Here is a 15,897-nt window from a genome sequence, read left to right on the forward strand (position 1 = left end):
CACACTGGCCCCCAGGCGGGATCAGTCCTGCTGCTCCGCCCTGCAACCCACACCCCTCAGCACTGTGCTCCTTCTCGTACACACACTGGCCCCCAGGTGGGATCAGTCCTCCTGCTCCGCCCTGCAACCCACACCCCTCAGCACTGCGCTCTCTCTCGTACACACACTGGCCCCCAGGCGGGATCAGTCCTGCTGCTCCGCCCTGCAACCCCCACCCCTCAGCACTGCGCTCTCTCTCGTACACACACTGGTCCCCAGGCGGGATCAGTCCTCCTGCTCCGCCCTGCAACCCCCACCCCTCAGCACTGCGCTCTCTCTCGTACACACACTGGCCCCCAGGCGGGATCAGTCCTGCTGCTCCGCCCTGCAACCCCCACCCCTCAGCACTGTGTTCCTTCTCGTACACACACTGGCCCCCAGGTGGGATCAGTCCTCCTGCTCCGCCCTGCAACCCACACCCCTCAGCACTGCGCTCTCTCTCGTACACACACTGGCCCCAAGGCGGGATCGGTCCTCCTTCCCGGCAACAGAGCGACAGTAACTGAAATTAATGAGCTTAGCTGCGATTATCGTTAACGTAGTGCAGCAGGAACTTTGTATAACAGCAGTAGATCCCACTCCTCTTCCTTCCTCAGGTCAGCCTAACAAGCAACCAAACAGCATGTCCCCTTCAGAGCTCAGTTGAGTCAGTTTCTACATTACTACAGATCTGAGTACGCATGGAAGCCAAACTGCAATGCAGCGACAGGAACAATATGCACCTGTGCTGGACTTGAGCTGCACTGGAAAAAAGAATGGCCAGCAAGTAATTCAAAAATATGTATTTTATTAACATAAGGAAAAAGCATATGCATAATGCACCAACAATTATGATCTGCCTATTCTTGGTAGAAGTTATTTTATTGAATATGTGTTTTCTTGTATCGTTCTCTGCACCCTCAAGACCCCCAATGTTTTGAGAAATGAGATAGCATTTGTAACAAAACCAGGGGGCAGGCATGAGGTCATTCAAACAAACTCACAGAGATGCCATATTGAGTTACAATGCTTCAACGAGGAAGCCACATGTGGAAATATATGTGCCCAGCCCATATTAATGTGCACAAAATAATAATGAAATAATCACAGCACACCATGAAAGTTGCAAGAATTTTCCCATCTATAGCCCACATTGATTAGTCGAAGTTGCCAAAATATCAGTGAAAATATACATCACAGTCATACTACTCTTAAGAGAAATACCTATTGATTAGTCGAAATCAGACATGCAATAAGGTAAATTGTGGTTTGTTAAATGCTGTTTTGTTTGATATGTTTGCAAAATTACAGTGTTAAAAATTACAGGAGAAATTAAACATGTTTTAAGAAACTTGATTATTTAAATTTTAACACCTTAGTACAAATTATGTTGGTTCATAGTATGTAAAGCAAATCCCAGAAATCATTTTGATTTCTTTACTTTACTGTAACATTTCCAGGGTTCCTACCGTTGCAACCTTGTTAAAATGTACTTGGTGGAAAGGCATATTTCTTTTACCACAGAGTACCTTCAACAAGCAAACCCCTCGGTAAGACACGGCACTGCCAACACTAAATATAAAGACAGCGTAGCACTCACTTGACTTGGGCCGGCAGTGGATAGTCGGTCTGCTCCACACCCGGGCAGTCCACGCTCTCCTCAGACTCTGACTCCCTGCAACACAGCACACTGTACCTGCCGACACGCTGTCTGCATGTGTGGCTGAGTCACACTTCTTAACTTAGCAAGTCAGCTTCTTGAAGTTTATAGTACGTGTTGATAGATGTTTAGGCTCTTAAAATTACACTACTTTATTAACTTGTGTATTTCGTTGTGCATTCATCTGGAGGCCACGACTACATTTCACTCCCAGAAAACACTAGAAGGAGCCCATGAGATTCTCTCTCATAACTACCCATAAAGTGCTTCCCAGTATCTGAAATAAATCGATTTTATTTAGATGTAACTTTAATGATTCTAAGGAAATAATAAAACACAGGCTAATATTACTACTGTTAACTTCAGCCAATCTATTGAGACATCTAAAGGTAAAATTACTCCCTATTAAAATAAATTCACAAACTGAGGTTTAGGTCTCCTTAATTCCCAGCAAAAACCGCTGAGGCCTAGTAATCACTGCCAACTTGCCTGCTGTCGGTGAAGAAGCAACTCATTAGGCAATATCCTTACCACCTTCCACTCCATTCTAATTACAAATTTTTGTAGTAGTATTGACAAAATAATCACGATAAGTGGCAACATTCGAGCTATGTGACGTGCCCGCCCAGTCAGGGGTATTTGTTACACGACGGCGGAATGAAGATCGACCTCACTGGAGCTTCAAGCGCGGTATCGCCTCCAAGTGCAAGGCTCCAAACAGGCACGCAGTTTTAGTAATGCATAGGACAACTTTGAGATTTGAGTGGTAACTATAACATTAGATTGCGGAGACACAAAGATGAATACTTTCAATAATCTGCACCCAACTTTTCATGCCCATATATTATTCTGAAAACATGTGTTTTAGCTTAAAAATATAATTTCCATTCTTGAATGCTTTTACTAAACAAACACTACTCTGACATCATGATCGATCAGTTTTCAAATTGCATGAATATTTGTGAAGCTGTGCACAAGTATGTGTACCTGGGTAGGCAAGGGCCTTAAGGAAGCAGGGTAAAAGGGGGATATGCACTTCTAACACGGAGCAGCTATGTCAGTTCTGTTCAGAGGATGCCAGTAAGACTAGCATATCTCTGCAGGTAGGAAAAACATGCACACACATGTGACCACTCCCACTCACTTGTATTGGACTGCTGAAGACCTTCTCTGCTGTCTATTGGTCGATTCCACATTTCCTGAAGTCTCGTTCGCCTTGGCCAACCTAGGACTGTCCAAACACACATCACGTGAGATGGCCGAATCTAAACAGCATATAGAATAGGAGAATCCCAACATTTGCATTGTGAGTGTTCCAGAAACAGAAAAACCAAAATCAGAACAGCCGTAGCAGGAGCCAGACCTTACTGTTCCTAGGCGCAGACCAGTCAAGAATTAAAACAAGTTACAAAATCAAATACGAGGGTCATTCTATTAAAACAAGCAATATTCAGATGGAGAAAATCTTTGGAATAAAAGTCATATATAGTTTGTTTTTATGGATTGATATTTTTTTACTTAGCCTTCATAACAAAATAAGCTTATGAGCAATAAATAATTTCACTATTTACATATGAAAAAAAATTATATTTTAATAATTGTGTACCAGGACAATGACACTGCTGCCAGGACAATGATAACAACATATATAAAACTCTGATAGTCCTAGCACATCCATGAAATAAAATGTAAATAAGTTATGTACCTACTAAAAAAAGAATTAGTTCATCTCATAGTGGACTAAAGATATATGCTTGAGTATAACAGTAAATACATTAAAAAGCAATAAAATAAAGAGTAATACAATTTCAGAATTTCAAAAAGGAAAGTCCTTGAATGTGAATTGAGAAGCACGATTACCACACGGTACTGGATGTCCAATCTTCTTTTTAACATTGTGAAAGGCGTAACTAAACATGTATGTCTTTTTTGGGGGGGCCATTTAAATGTTGAATCAGTGGCTGGAACCATGACATTTACTTCACACGCATGTTCAGATATTGCCAGAACTTCACCAGGATACTGCTTGCCTTCATATGAGACAACAACCCATTCACCAGGTTGGATGTTGGTAATAATATTTTAAACATAACACACAGTTTTGATAATTGATAGTTCTAAATCTATAATATATTAATAAAATTACATATAATAAAAAAATTATTTTCTTTTAAGGTTAAATAAAAAAATTCAATAAAATATGACCAGTGACAGCCAGGACAATGACTTTTTTAAACATAAAAACTATAAACAAATTTAATGTGAATATATTTTTTACATGTTAATGTTATTTTATATAGTGAATAGGATTTTCATCATTGTAAATTTTTTTAAATGGTTTTATTTAATCCGAAGAACCACATAGGCCCGAGACACAACAATATTGCTTGTTTTAATAGAATGACCCATATATACATATTCTTACTTCTGCTGAGCATATTAAACATGTGCAACTGGTCTGTTTATAGTAGTCAGTTAGCCAGTTTACAAAGAAACAGTGAATTGTGTATTTGAACTCTGGTTCCTACTTAGTTTTTAGTTCAGGTAATACATGTTTTTTGAACACAGTTACTTATATAACACAGTATGTGATATTTTAACAGTCAACGTAGTTAAAGTAAAAATTATATCACAGAAATTCAGACACAAAAACAATCAAAATTAAAAGTAAACATGGTAGTGATTTGGCAAAATGTGTTGAAACCCTATTTAAAACAAAAAAAAAACTTTTGCTACAAAATTTTAAATTAGGTATGGTCCTAACGAAACAAGCATGCAGGAAGAGGCAGTTTAAAATGACGTATGCTATGAAGTATATGAATAAGATCGACCAGCAGCACAGAGCCTCAGTTAAGTCCAGCTGTGTCGTGCACAGAGCGCGAGAGCAACTCACACTTTGCACGGAGGAGCGTCGTCGGGGTCCGAGCTCGTAGCCTTCTTGGACCTGCAACAAGCCAGAGGCAACATTACCAACAACTCCAGGGGCCTGCATTTCCTCTGCGTGTGCGAGACTGCACAGAACACTGCGGTAACACTTTCTCTTTCTCTCCTCTTTTCCGGGGAGGGGAGGGTGTCTGCTACATACATAACACTATTAAATATTTCCTGTAAGACTTATAAATTGAAGATTACATTACTTACTGAAATACATCCACTAAGAAGTATATAGAAACATTCACGTCAATAAGTGTAACGAGTATACAAGAATAGTCGAGCTCAAGCTAAAGCGGTGTTCAAAACCAAATTCAGAAGTTATTTTTTATTTTATAGAGTTTCAAATGACCAAACTTATCAGTGCCACGTGTGATGAAGGTGGAGACAACAGGCGTCATAGGTCAATGATAGTACCGACTGCTTCTAGTCTGCACAGAAGACCAACATTACATCACCACTAACCAATAGAAGTGTCAATATGAGCGTATGCACACGATGACATGTGCATTTCTTTACAAATGGCACTTCATCAGAAGTTGAAAGTGATGCAATTATAAATATTGAACACCTAATCCCACTTCTTCTCATTGATACGTAAGAGGTAAAATGCCTCAACTATTATAACCTCACTGTGTGTCTTACAGTCCCTGCCATTACACAGGTTTTTCATAGTTCTGTTGACAAACTGCACAATAAAAATTTGCTATTGTACAGCTTGTATTCTCAGTTTCTCATTATGTCTATGACCAAAACATTACATATTTAACTAATTACTGTTCCCAACCAATGTAGTGAAGTGTATGCATGTACGTGAGTACATGCGTGTTCGCACGCACGCACAATATTAAAAATAGTAACATGGAGGTACTTAATTACTTATTAAGATCTAGACAAAGCTATGAAACTAAAGTAATGGCATTTGACACATCATCACTATACTTTGAGAATTAGCATGCTTGAAAAGCCACTAAATTACGAACACAATCCAAAAGTATTTCGATTTTAAAACTTTTCAACCTATAATTCACAAGACTTATTCTGTTGTGTGGCAATGCATCCAAGAATATTTATAACTGCCAAGAATTTTTACATAAAAACAATACTATAATGTTGCGCAGACAAGGACAAAGGGAGAGAGTTACTCTCAGTGACACACACAAAGAGTAGGGTGATTAGGAAAGTATTTCTTTATCATTTGAACCCTACAACCCCCTGATAAGAATTCCAGGCTTTTGCTGCAATTGTCTGAGGTTTCTTGGCTTGCGAAATATCACAAATACTCTTGACAGTCCTCTTGCCTTTAAGGGCTCGGTTCAAGGTCACGGTTGTGATTCTGTCCCGCTGGAGAGCGCTTGTAGTCGCAATCAGCCGCTTTGGTCTGGGTAGAAAGGGGGGTGGGGGGACACGATAATTACAACGTGGTGTTGCCATGCATTATCTGACACGTGATGCTCGCACCAAGGGCTATGGGCTACCGAAGACAGGCGGTTCCGCGGTCGCTCTGCTAGCTATCAGAGGGCAGCTAGGCAGTGCCTGCTGCTTCCGAATGGGCCCCAATTGCCGGCGTGTGCTATTTGCTTGCTGGTTTAACCATGGATATATTGAATAGCAGTCCGTGGACCATTTGGCCGGCTGGTGGGAAAGGCAGTCTGGTACGATTAAGAAAAAGTTAAATAGAATATTACCTACAAAATTATATTCAAATAAAAAAAAACAACAACATAACTAAGGGCAAAATCCTAATATAGTGAATCAAGAATTAAAAGAGAATTATTTTTTTGTGTATGCTCAGTTTAGTTATTTCCATAAAGGACATATATATTTATTTCAATGGTTTTGATTTTGGCAAACAATATTTTGATAAGTTAACGTAATTTTTTTTTTTTATTTCCTGATATCATCTTCCAATCGGCTTTACAATAAATATTTCATACATTCAGCAAAATGTGTACCGTTTGTTTGTTTCAAATGTTACTATATTTATATAAATTTGAAATTGTACCGTATTAGACTAACACTGGATTGAAAAGAATATGTTGTGTGACAAATAGAAATTCTTTAGTGCAATATATACTAATCCAGGCTAATACTTTGTTACCAATAAAATTTTTATATCTTTGAGGCCTATCGACTCACATTTTGATTAGGCTGGGATAATATGTTACAAAACGCAAGCAGAATTAATAATAAATAAACAACATTTTAGCATTTTTTCTACAGTTTATTTTCATCTCGTGGTTCCGGGTTATAAATGTCCAGAACATTTAATGCAATACCTTACTTGACCTAATATTTTTCACCCAAGATATATGTAGCCCGTGATTGCCTTGAGATCCTTACAATCTGGAGCCTCGGCTTATAACTTATATTGGACACAAAAATATTTCCTTCATTACTGCAATGAACCTCCCCGTTTTTCACAGTCATTCGAAAGGAAACTTGACATTCGACTACTGTAAACGTAAACACTGCTTTATATTAACATAATTCCAAGTAAACAATTTAGTATTTATCGAAATAATTTAGGTATTAAATAAATAACGCCCAAAAGCACCTCCTATACTTTGAACCTCGGGAAAATCACGAATTCTACTCATTGAAAACAGAGACTTTACCACTCGCATCGGAACTACACATGCAGGTTTTATTGAATTCCAATAAATGATTGATATAAACTTAACCACACAATGTTATGATTTATTTTCATTACCTACTTTCATTTTCTTACTAAATGAATATGACTGAATTATACACAAATAATCAAATACCGTACTGTCACGTTCATCCAACCTTTTGTTATCCAACATTTTGTATTATCCGACATCTCACAAAATAAAAACTATTCTATCGGAAACATAAACGACAATTTGTGTCATAATAATTTTTGTTGATCCGACTCTTGGTAGGTACTGCAACTTATTATTCAGCCAGATTTTTATTTTTATTTTTTTGGTTGTAAAAATGTTTATTAGGTTTGAAATGTTTAAAACATTAGCAAATTTTTATGGAGAGACAAAGCGACATAGCGACTTCAGCTACGGTCACCTGAAATAATACTGGGGAATAAGGCATTGAGTGGTCATTTCATGTTGCACATTTAAACTGTATTGCTTGCAATCTTTTAAAAAGGCTTGCTGAATTTATAGGCAGGCAAAATAATAAAACTTTAAAATGTGAATTGCATTTCTTGTAAGGCTGCATGTACCATACATAACCTATAAGGCCAATAAATAACATAACATTTTACGAATGAAATATATATTCATTTCCCGCTGAAAATCTTTAGCCCTAAGCCGGCTGTTCACTACAGAATTATGTACTGTACTGTGTTGCTTCCAAAAGCATACTCTAGCCGTAAAACCCATAAAAATCACATGGACGAGTGGCCACTATATATGTAAGTGATAGGGGAATAATAATGTCTACGAATGTGTGGATTGTGTGCAAGTATGCAAGTGAGCAAGTAGACAATTAAGCGAGTGTGCTATAATTAGGGGCCTGTTCTTTTCGCGATCGCGATTAAGGCTAAGATCCTGAGTTTCCGTGAGAGGGCAAAGACACGCCTAGTTCCCTGCTTCCTCAACAGAGCGCACTAGCAGTAGGGTTGAGCGGTGTGGTTGGCGGGCGGGAAACAATGAAGGGTGGTGGTGGAAAGAGGACGCTTTTCCCGGAATTTTGTGTGGCCCAGCAAGGTGTCATGTTTACGACCGCTACGACCGCTCTACGAGAGGGGTTGGGGGAAGGGTGTAGACTGCCTCCGACTTCCCTTCCTGTCCCTCGCTCTCAACACCCACCCAAGACTTACTCGACCCACACAGAGCAGAGCCCCAGAAAGAAATATTACTATGTTCAGTATATTTCAATTAGAAACCCGTACGCAACCGTGTGCAACCCAATGGAATTATACTAAATATTAATTGGGGGCAATTCTACACAGATACGGTTTACAAATTTTTTGTAGTTTTACTGCTCCTGTATAAAATATTATTATTACCCAGTGTACGATAAAGGTTTTGCGCTTCTACAAATTTTCTTGCTTTACACATTTTGTCACAGGTGTGGGTGTGTATTACACAAACAGTTGAACGTTGACCATCTAATTGTATGACATGTTGTAAAGCGGTATTATTTTCTATATTTGATTTCTGATAGGATTGGTAGTTTTCTTTTTGTGTTCAACTATATACAGGCGAACTTTTTATACCATAGGAGACTTTTTTGCAGCTGTATATCTGTCCTCAAAATATTGCAGCTTATTGCATTAACTTTAGTTTTTTTTTTTTAATCTATTAGGTTTTAAAGTATGTACTATTCACCAGGATAGAACTCAAAAATATTTTGGTTTGCTTTTCTATCTGACCAGCAGCTTGTGGTTTTCGATGACACATCCTTTTTCTATATGTGATGTTGAAAACCGATGTTATTAGTAAATGTCCTGGTATTCTTTAAAATAGTTTTTGAAAAAAAGTAATTAAATTTTCGAAATCACATAGTAATTTATTATAGCAATATAATTACTGGCGTATGCCTGTCACATTTCTGCGCAAGAAAAAGCTCGTTCACGCTATCCCTACTAAGACACAGACAGACTCGAAATAAACATGAGTTATAACTAAAATATCTAGGGAGTATGCTACACGTCATGGGCTGTATAGGAATATTTTGAAGGGCACTAAGTAAGGGTATTTTTTTCGTGCCTACAAATAAAGTGATATGCGAAGAGTAGAAATTCTCCTCTGCCCCCCCCCCCCCACACACACAGATGAATATATTGACACATCCACACAATTATAAAAACACTGCTCCAGAATCTGCACCTGAATCGTCGTGGTGGGAAACCGTGTACGTAAATTGAGATCACTGAGGTTATACAGAAAGGAATCACTTACAGCGAGGAATACTAATGCAATAAATATGCCATTGATAAAAGATTTACGATAATTTTAATTCACGTTTTATATGCAGATATTGCTGCATGGCAAATCTACATTTAAAATATTCAAACAATAAAAAATTGTGAACCAATACAAATTTTTAGCTTTGTATATAATTTTATTATGTATAGAGACAAATGGAAACTAACCATTATGAGTATATAATATAGTAATTTGATTAGCCTTATAATTAATAAAAATTTACATGATAAAACAATTACACTCGTACAAAATACAAATCTTTTCCTTAAATACACAATTATAAATACATTTCGTTGTTGGCCAACGAACATATAGTTATGTTATAAGCCCTGATAATAATACATAATTACATTTTCACTTTGCACCAAAAGTACCTACATGAGGACGTAAACGTAAATTTACCCGGTCTACATTAGTTAAATACAAACACCAATACAATAATAATTGTAACTAAATATATTTACGCATAATTTTATGAAAATGTAACAGAAAAAGATAGCCTCTAATAGTATTTAATATCTTTATTTAGGACATGTCCAATTTCAAGTAATGCAGTTACATGCTTGCAACCTTGCGTACTGCACTTGCCTTTGACGAATCTGGAAGGGTTCTAGGTTTGGCCTCTTCACATGATACTAGCCAGCCGAAAAGGATGCTAAAATTTTATTTTCAAGCGCATATAAAGTTAGTCTTTTTTTGTAACACTTCATCGCTCTCACGTGCATTTACGGCAGTTTACATTATTATTAGCTATTATAATTTTGTTTTGGAGTAACGATCGGTAGTACAAATAAGTGCATGTGTTAGTTAAAACTTATTTTTAATCATCCATTAATTAATTGTCAATTAATTTATTAATACCATTAAACAATAAAAGATGATTATTTTACAACTACTTATATTTTTATGAGACATCAAATATGACCAGAAAAGTTTCATATGAAAACATACGCGAGAACTACACATTCATTTACTTGCGTACTTGCATAGCATAGGCCCTACTTCACTTCCTGTTCAGACAGCCCTTGCGAAGTCACTTCCGGGGAAAGTATCTAAAAGTATATTCTTCAGGCGAATTCGGAAATGGCATTACAATCTTCCATTACATCTAGAAGACTTGTTCTTACATTTATTCTATTGCACGGTTTCACACATCTCAATCATGCACTTTTTCATTTGGTTTTTTAAACATCCTTACTAAATCCTCAATCCCATACTGGAGTTAGATCTTCGATGTGATCCGGGCCTGGATCATTACAAGAGGAAGTTTCCACAGGCAGATGGCCGCACGGCGCGCAGGTATTCCGGTGTGAAATTAGAAGAAAAACATAATTGTTTGCTTACTGCACCTTAACTTTGAATGAAACCATATGTTAAAAACTGTGTAATAAATTTTCTATAATTAGCCATTATTATATGTTTCTTGAATGTAGGGGAATGATCAATTCTTTTTAAGATAAAAACTTTTAAGCTGGGTAATTTTTTTCCCACTACGGTGTTTCGTGTTTTCGATTAAATCTTGTCAATATGTCATTAATAAATTGTTTAATTTTTTATAAATATATTTATTGAAATAAGTAAGTCAAGAAGTATGCAGTAGAATTTGCAATCATCCAGCCGGCTAAACGTTCAGAAGTTAATAAACTGTTGTGATATTTTTCATTGGGGCAAAAAAAATCACTTAATTTAACGTTAAACAATTTTTTAAAAATAACTGTGACTATTCCTATTTTTAAAAAAGGTGACAAAAGGAACCCTATTCATTATATGTCTATATCACTTGTACCTGTTATATCTAAAATAGTGGAAAGTTTAATGAAAGATCAATTAGTGAAATACTTTAAAAATAACAATCTTATTACGTCATCACAGTTTGGTTTTAGGAATGGCATGCCTACATGCAAAGCTGTTGAAAATCTTGTAAACTATGTTTTAGATGGTTTTGAGTCAAAAACCAATGTATCTTCACTATTTTTAGGTAAGGCCTTTGATATAGTAAATCATAAAATTCTAATTGAAAAACTTAAATTTTATAGAATAGAACACTTAGAATTAAGGTTATTGTCATCCTATTTGGATAATAGGATGCAAACAGTTAAAATAAAAGATAAAAAGTCAGGTTTACTGCTTATTAAAAATGGAGTACCACAAGGATCAGTTCTTGGGCCCTTGTTGCTTTTAATCTTTACAAATGATTTGCCTGATTATATGCTTTATGGAAAATGTATTTTATATGCTGATGATACTACCTTTTTAACCTATGATAATGCTCCTGAAATTTTAAAAATTAAAATTGTACAAACTATGCAAAAGTTTTATTACTGGTTTAAAACCAATAAGTTAGTTGTAAATTACGATAAAACAGAAGTTATTACTTTTACTTTAAAACCTTCTCTATATATTAAAACTGTTAAATTTTTAGGCATTTATTTAGATAGTAAATTAAATTGGGACTCACATACAAATGCCCTATGTAAACATCTTTCTAGAGTAATTTATTTACTTAGAAAGTTGAAATATTGTACTAGATAACAATTTGTAATGAAATCATACTATGCCTTTTTTCATGTACACTTATTATATGGCATTATACTATAGGAAAATTCACCCGGAGCCAAAGAGTCTTTATATGGCAAAAAAAAAAGTGATAAGAACTATAGTTGGAAGTACTGAAAGACAATCATGTAGAGAATATTTTATAAATCTGAAAATACTCACATTACCTTGTATTTTTATATTATACTGCTTATTGTATGTTAAGAGTAATCTACAAACTTTAATTTTAAGAAATAATGTGCATAATTATAAAACCAGAAATAGATATTTAATTGATGTTAGTTACAAACGACTATGTAAATCATATATGGGTTTTGAAAATATAAGTGTTAAGTTTTTTTAATAGATTACCCTTGTGTGCTAGGGCAGTATCCTTTGATAAGTATAAACAAATCTTAGAAAAATGGCTAATATCCAATCCTCTGTACTCACTAGATGAATGGAACAATTTAAATTTTAATGACCTTAAGTTTGTGTAAGTTATATTATTGTTAAGATGTTTTTTTTTTAAATTTAAACTTAACAATGTGTATTTATATATTATTATTATTATTATGTATTTTCAATGACAATGTCTATTGCACCGTGAGTAACGACAATAAATATTATCAATTATCAATTATTTAACTGTGTCTCTCCAGAAGACGACACTGCACCATGAAGTGACGTACGTCTACCAGCATCCGACCCTTTAACAAACTGGGTCCCGGATCTGTCTGTGGCAATGGAGGCTCGTAAACCACTTCCAACGTGGGGGGGGGGGGGGAGGTCATCGTCCCTAGAAGAGTTTACATTGATACAAACTTTTAAAAAATATCACACTTACAATTAATTTTCATTCATATAAAGATTTGCACATTAATTATATGTTTACCATTCATATAAAAAATAATTCAAAGTAATGTAAGTGTAAAACCTACTCTTGAGCGTCATCTGAACTAGTATGTGTATTATCAGTGTTATGTGCTGCACACGTCGTCACTGAAGATGCCATGCTGGTTACTTCTTGCACTTTGGGTGCCAAAGTTTCAACACTTTGGCTTTCTGGCAATGTTGTTTTTGCAGAACCTTCACCAGCAGGCAAAACATTCTGTAGCAAACCCAGCCTCTTCCTTTCTTTCGCTAATCTTGCAAGCCTAGAAAATAATGTAATTCATTAGAGCAGTTGCCGTATTTTAATTTGCCATTGCTATATATATCAAAGTTATGTTAGCATAAAAATCCTTGTAAACTTTATTTAGTAAAAATATTTCATGTCACCTATTGTAATGTGTTACATTTGGTCCCTTCACTGTTGAACATTTGGTTTGCGCTGTAGTTTTTGCAGAGCCTTTAGAAAGTGCTTATTTGTTTGTTTGTTTATATCTTTGTCTTGTTAATAAGTTCCGACAGATAGTCTACGTGGCACGGTAAAGTGTCTAATCATGTTTTCAATGTGATAAATTAATTATTTATGAGACACTTTGCTAAAACAGTCTTTGGAATTCAGAAGTCTAGTGTAAACCACCATAAGTTCATAACCAACTCTACGTAAATGTACAAACACGTTTACAAAAGAATTTGTTGCTCAGAAGCCATGTTGTAGTAAATTTGGCTCGGCGTTCTAGCTAATAAAATACATATGAATAATCAATGTATTGTTATATTTGCCAGACAGGAACAATCATTTACAACTGCAATGGAATATTTTAAAACAATAAGTTAAATAATTCATAATTTACGTCTGTGCCGCAGAAGAAGTACGCAAACCACAAGACCAGAAGTCATTGAGTACGAAGTTAATTACTACTGCGGACTATAACATACATATACTCATTTATACCACGTTTGATTCCTGGTCTAAACTCCCTAGCATTTGTTAGTTTAATCGCTCTCACAATTTTTTTCCCAGATATTTAAAACATGGATTTTGTGTCTTAATCTTATTTATTACGTTAACTTTCTTTATTCAAATTAAAATATTTATGCAAGGGAAGATAAAAGAATTTACAATATTTACCGATAATATTTACACTTAATTATATACAGTCAAGTCATGTCGATGAAATAACGTTATTGATTATAACTCCAACACTATATGTACAAGAAAAAGAAATATAGAGAGAGTATAAACAATCTACACCTAAAGATAATATCACCGTTAGATATAAATCAATACATATATATTTAAAAATTTTAAAATTGAAACTGCTAAATTCTTCAAAAGCCTTCATGTTTGACGATAATTAAAGGCTCAGTTTACATTTACGGAGGGAACATTAATTAATACTATATAGAACAAGTAAATTAAAGAGAAAAGTACGTACTTGATTTGGCGTCTATTAGCTTCTTTCCATTTCCTCGTGATCTTCATCTTCAAAACACAATAACTTACCGTCTCACACACTAGTTTTTTCAGTGACTGCTTCGAAGCAATTTTCATTCCCGCCAAAACTCCTCTGTGAAAGTTGGGGCATCTAGTGGCCAACCTACAAACTCATCAGTAAAGTTTGGGCCTGACATCTAGCGGCGTAACGCTGAACTCACACAACATTCGTTCATTACGCGCGTTGCAACGCGTCGTTTACATCAAAAGTTTTAAACTCAAATTGTTTGATTCTGTGCGTTATGTAAACACGAACAATTTGATGATTTATTCAGTATACTTCATTTAAGTTGTGTGCAAAGCAAAAACTGCGTACCGTATTTATAAATGCCTTGTTTTTATTTTTAAAACTTTCTTAATTACAATTTAATAAGAAATGTTTTAAAAATATTTTTATCATTATATTTGCAAAATTCAAAGCTTCATTTACCATACACCCAGATACTTTTTTTTAAATACAATACTTTTCGTAGGAGAGCTGCAAAACTACGGATCACGGTCTAAGAAGGGGAGGTCTGGACACTCCCCAACCAGGCCAGCATGCAAAAGTGGCACACCTAATGTGCACACCTAATTATTTCATAAATTAGGTCAATTAGGTTACGAAATACGAAGTATAGTTTCCACATTGGCATTGGCGGGAAGCCGGTAACTTCATTGTGAGCGAAGAGCATTGATTGTTAGTAAAGAGAATAAGCGTATATTAGTTTAATTGTGAAAATGCCTAACCATTGTGTTGCACCTGGGTGCAAAACAAATTATCAGGCAAAGTCGGACGAGAAAGTTGCAATATTCCGAGTTCCCAATGATGACAATGTTAGGCAATTGTGGCAGAAAGCAATTCCATGAGACAAGTTTGTACTTAAAAGATCCCATTATGTATGCGAAAAACATTTTGTGGAAGACGACATTCTCACAAAAAAAGGAACACAAAGATCAGTTCGGAAACGTCATTGGAATGGTAAGTTAAATGTTATTATTAGTATGAATGTAGTCTAAAGATTACTTATTTTTGTATAGGCCCGACTTTTTTAAAAATGGAATGTATGATGTCGAATTTTATTAATGACCAGCACAACCCTGATAATACCCGTAAGTAGTTTGACAATACACCATTTTTTCATTAAAACACAAAATTTGCAAAACGAGTGCGGTCTCTTCCTTAAAAAAAATAATTAAAATCCCAAAATACTTTTAGTCAGTGCTCTAAACTTTCCTTTGTTATTTCAAAAGGCACAGATACGGAATTCCAACTCGTTTAGGAGTAATCGCCGTTTGTAATTTACATTACAATACCTGTGCATTCATGCAGTCGCCACAATTATTTTTGCTTGCTGTGTATGTGCGTCTTGTTTGTTTTCGACAACTTATAAAAACGTATATATTTTTATTTGGATATTGTAATGCAATGTAAATAAAAAATTTAAAAAAAAATTCGTCCCTACTAT

At 35.5% G+C, this 15,897-nt stretch overlaps 1 protein-coding gene across 35 annotated transcripts in view; it reads right to left on the minus strand.

Annotated features, from left to right (window-relative positions):
* Window positions 1–15,897, minus strand: part of LOC134535104 (uncharacterized) — a 305,166-nt gene that overhangs the window by 10,417 nt on the left and 278,852 nt on the right. For all 35 annotated transcript variants that reach the window (XM_063373992.1, XM_063374003.1, XM_063373999.1 and 32 more), the window contains 3 exons: window positions 4,572–4,622; window positions 2,823–2,909; window positions 1,619–1,693 (listed from right to left, as the gene is read on the minus strand). In XM_063373992.1, the coding sequence (XP_063230062.1) occupies window positions 1,619–1,693; window positions 2,823–2,909; window positions 4,572–4,622 (213 nt within the window). The remainder of the gene's footprint in view (window positions 1–1,618; window positions 1,694–2,822; window positions 2,910–4,571; window positions 4,623–15,897) is intronic.

This window comes from Bacillus rossius, chromosome 8 (genome assembly GCF_032445375.1).
Source record: "Bacillus rossius redtenbacheri isolate Brsri chromosome 8, Brsri_v3, whole genome shotgun sequence".
In the NCBI taxonomy this organism is placed as follows: Eukaryota; Metazoa; Arthropoda; class Insecta; order Phasmatodea; family Bacillidae; genus Bacillus; species Bacillus rossius.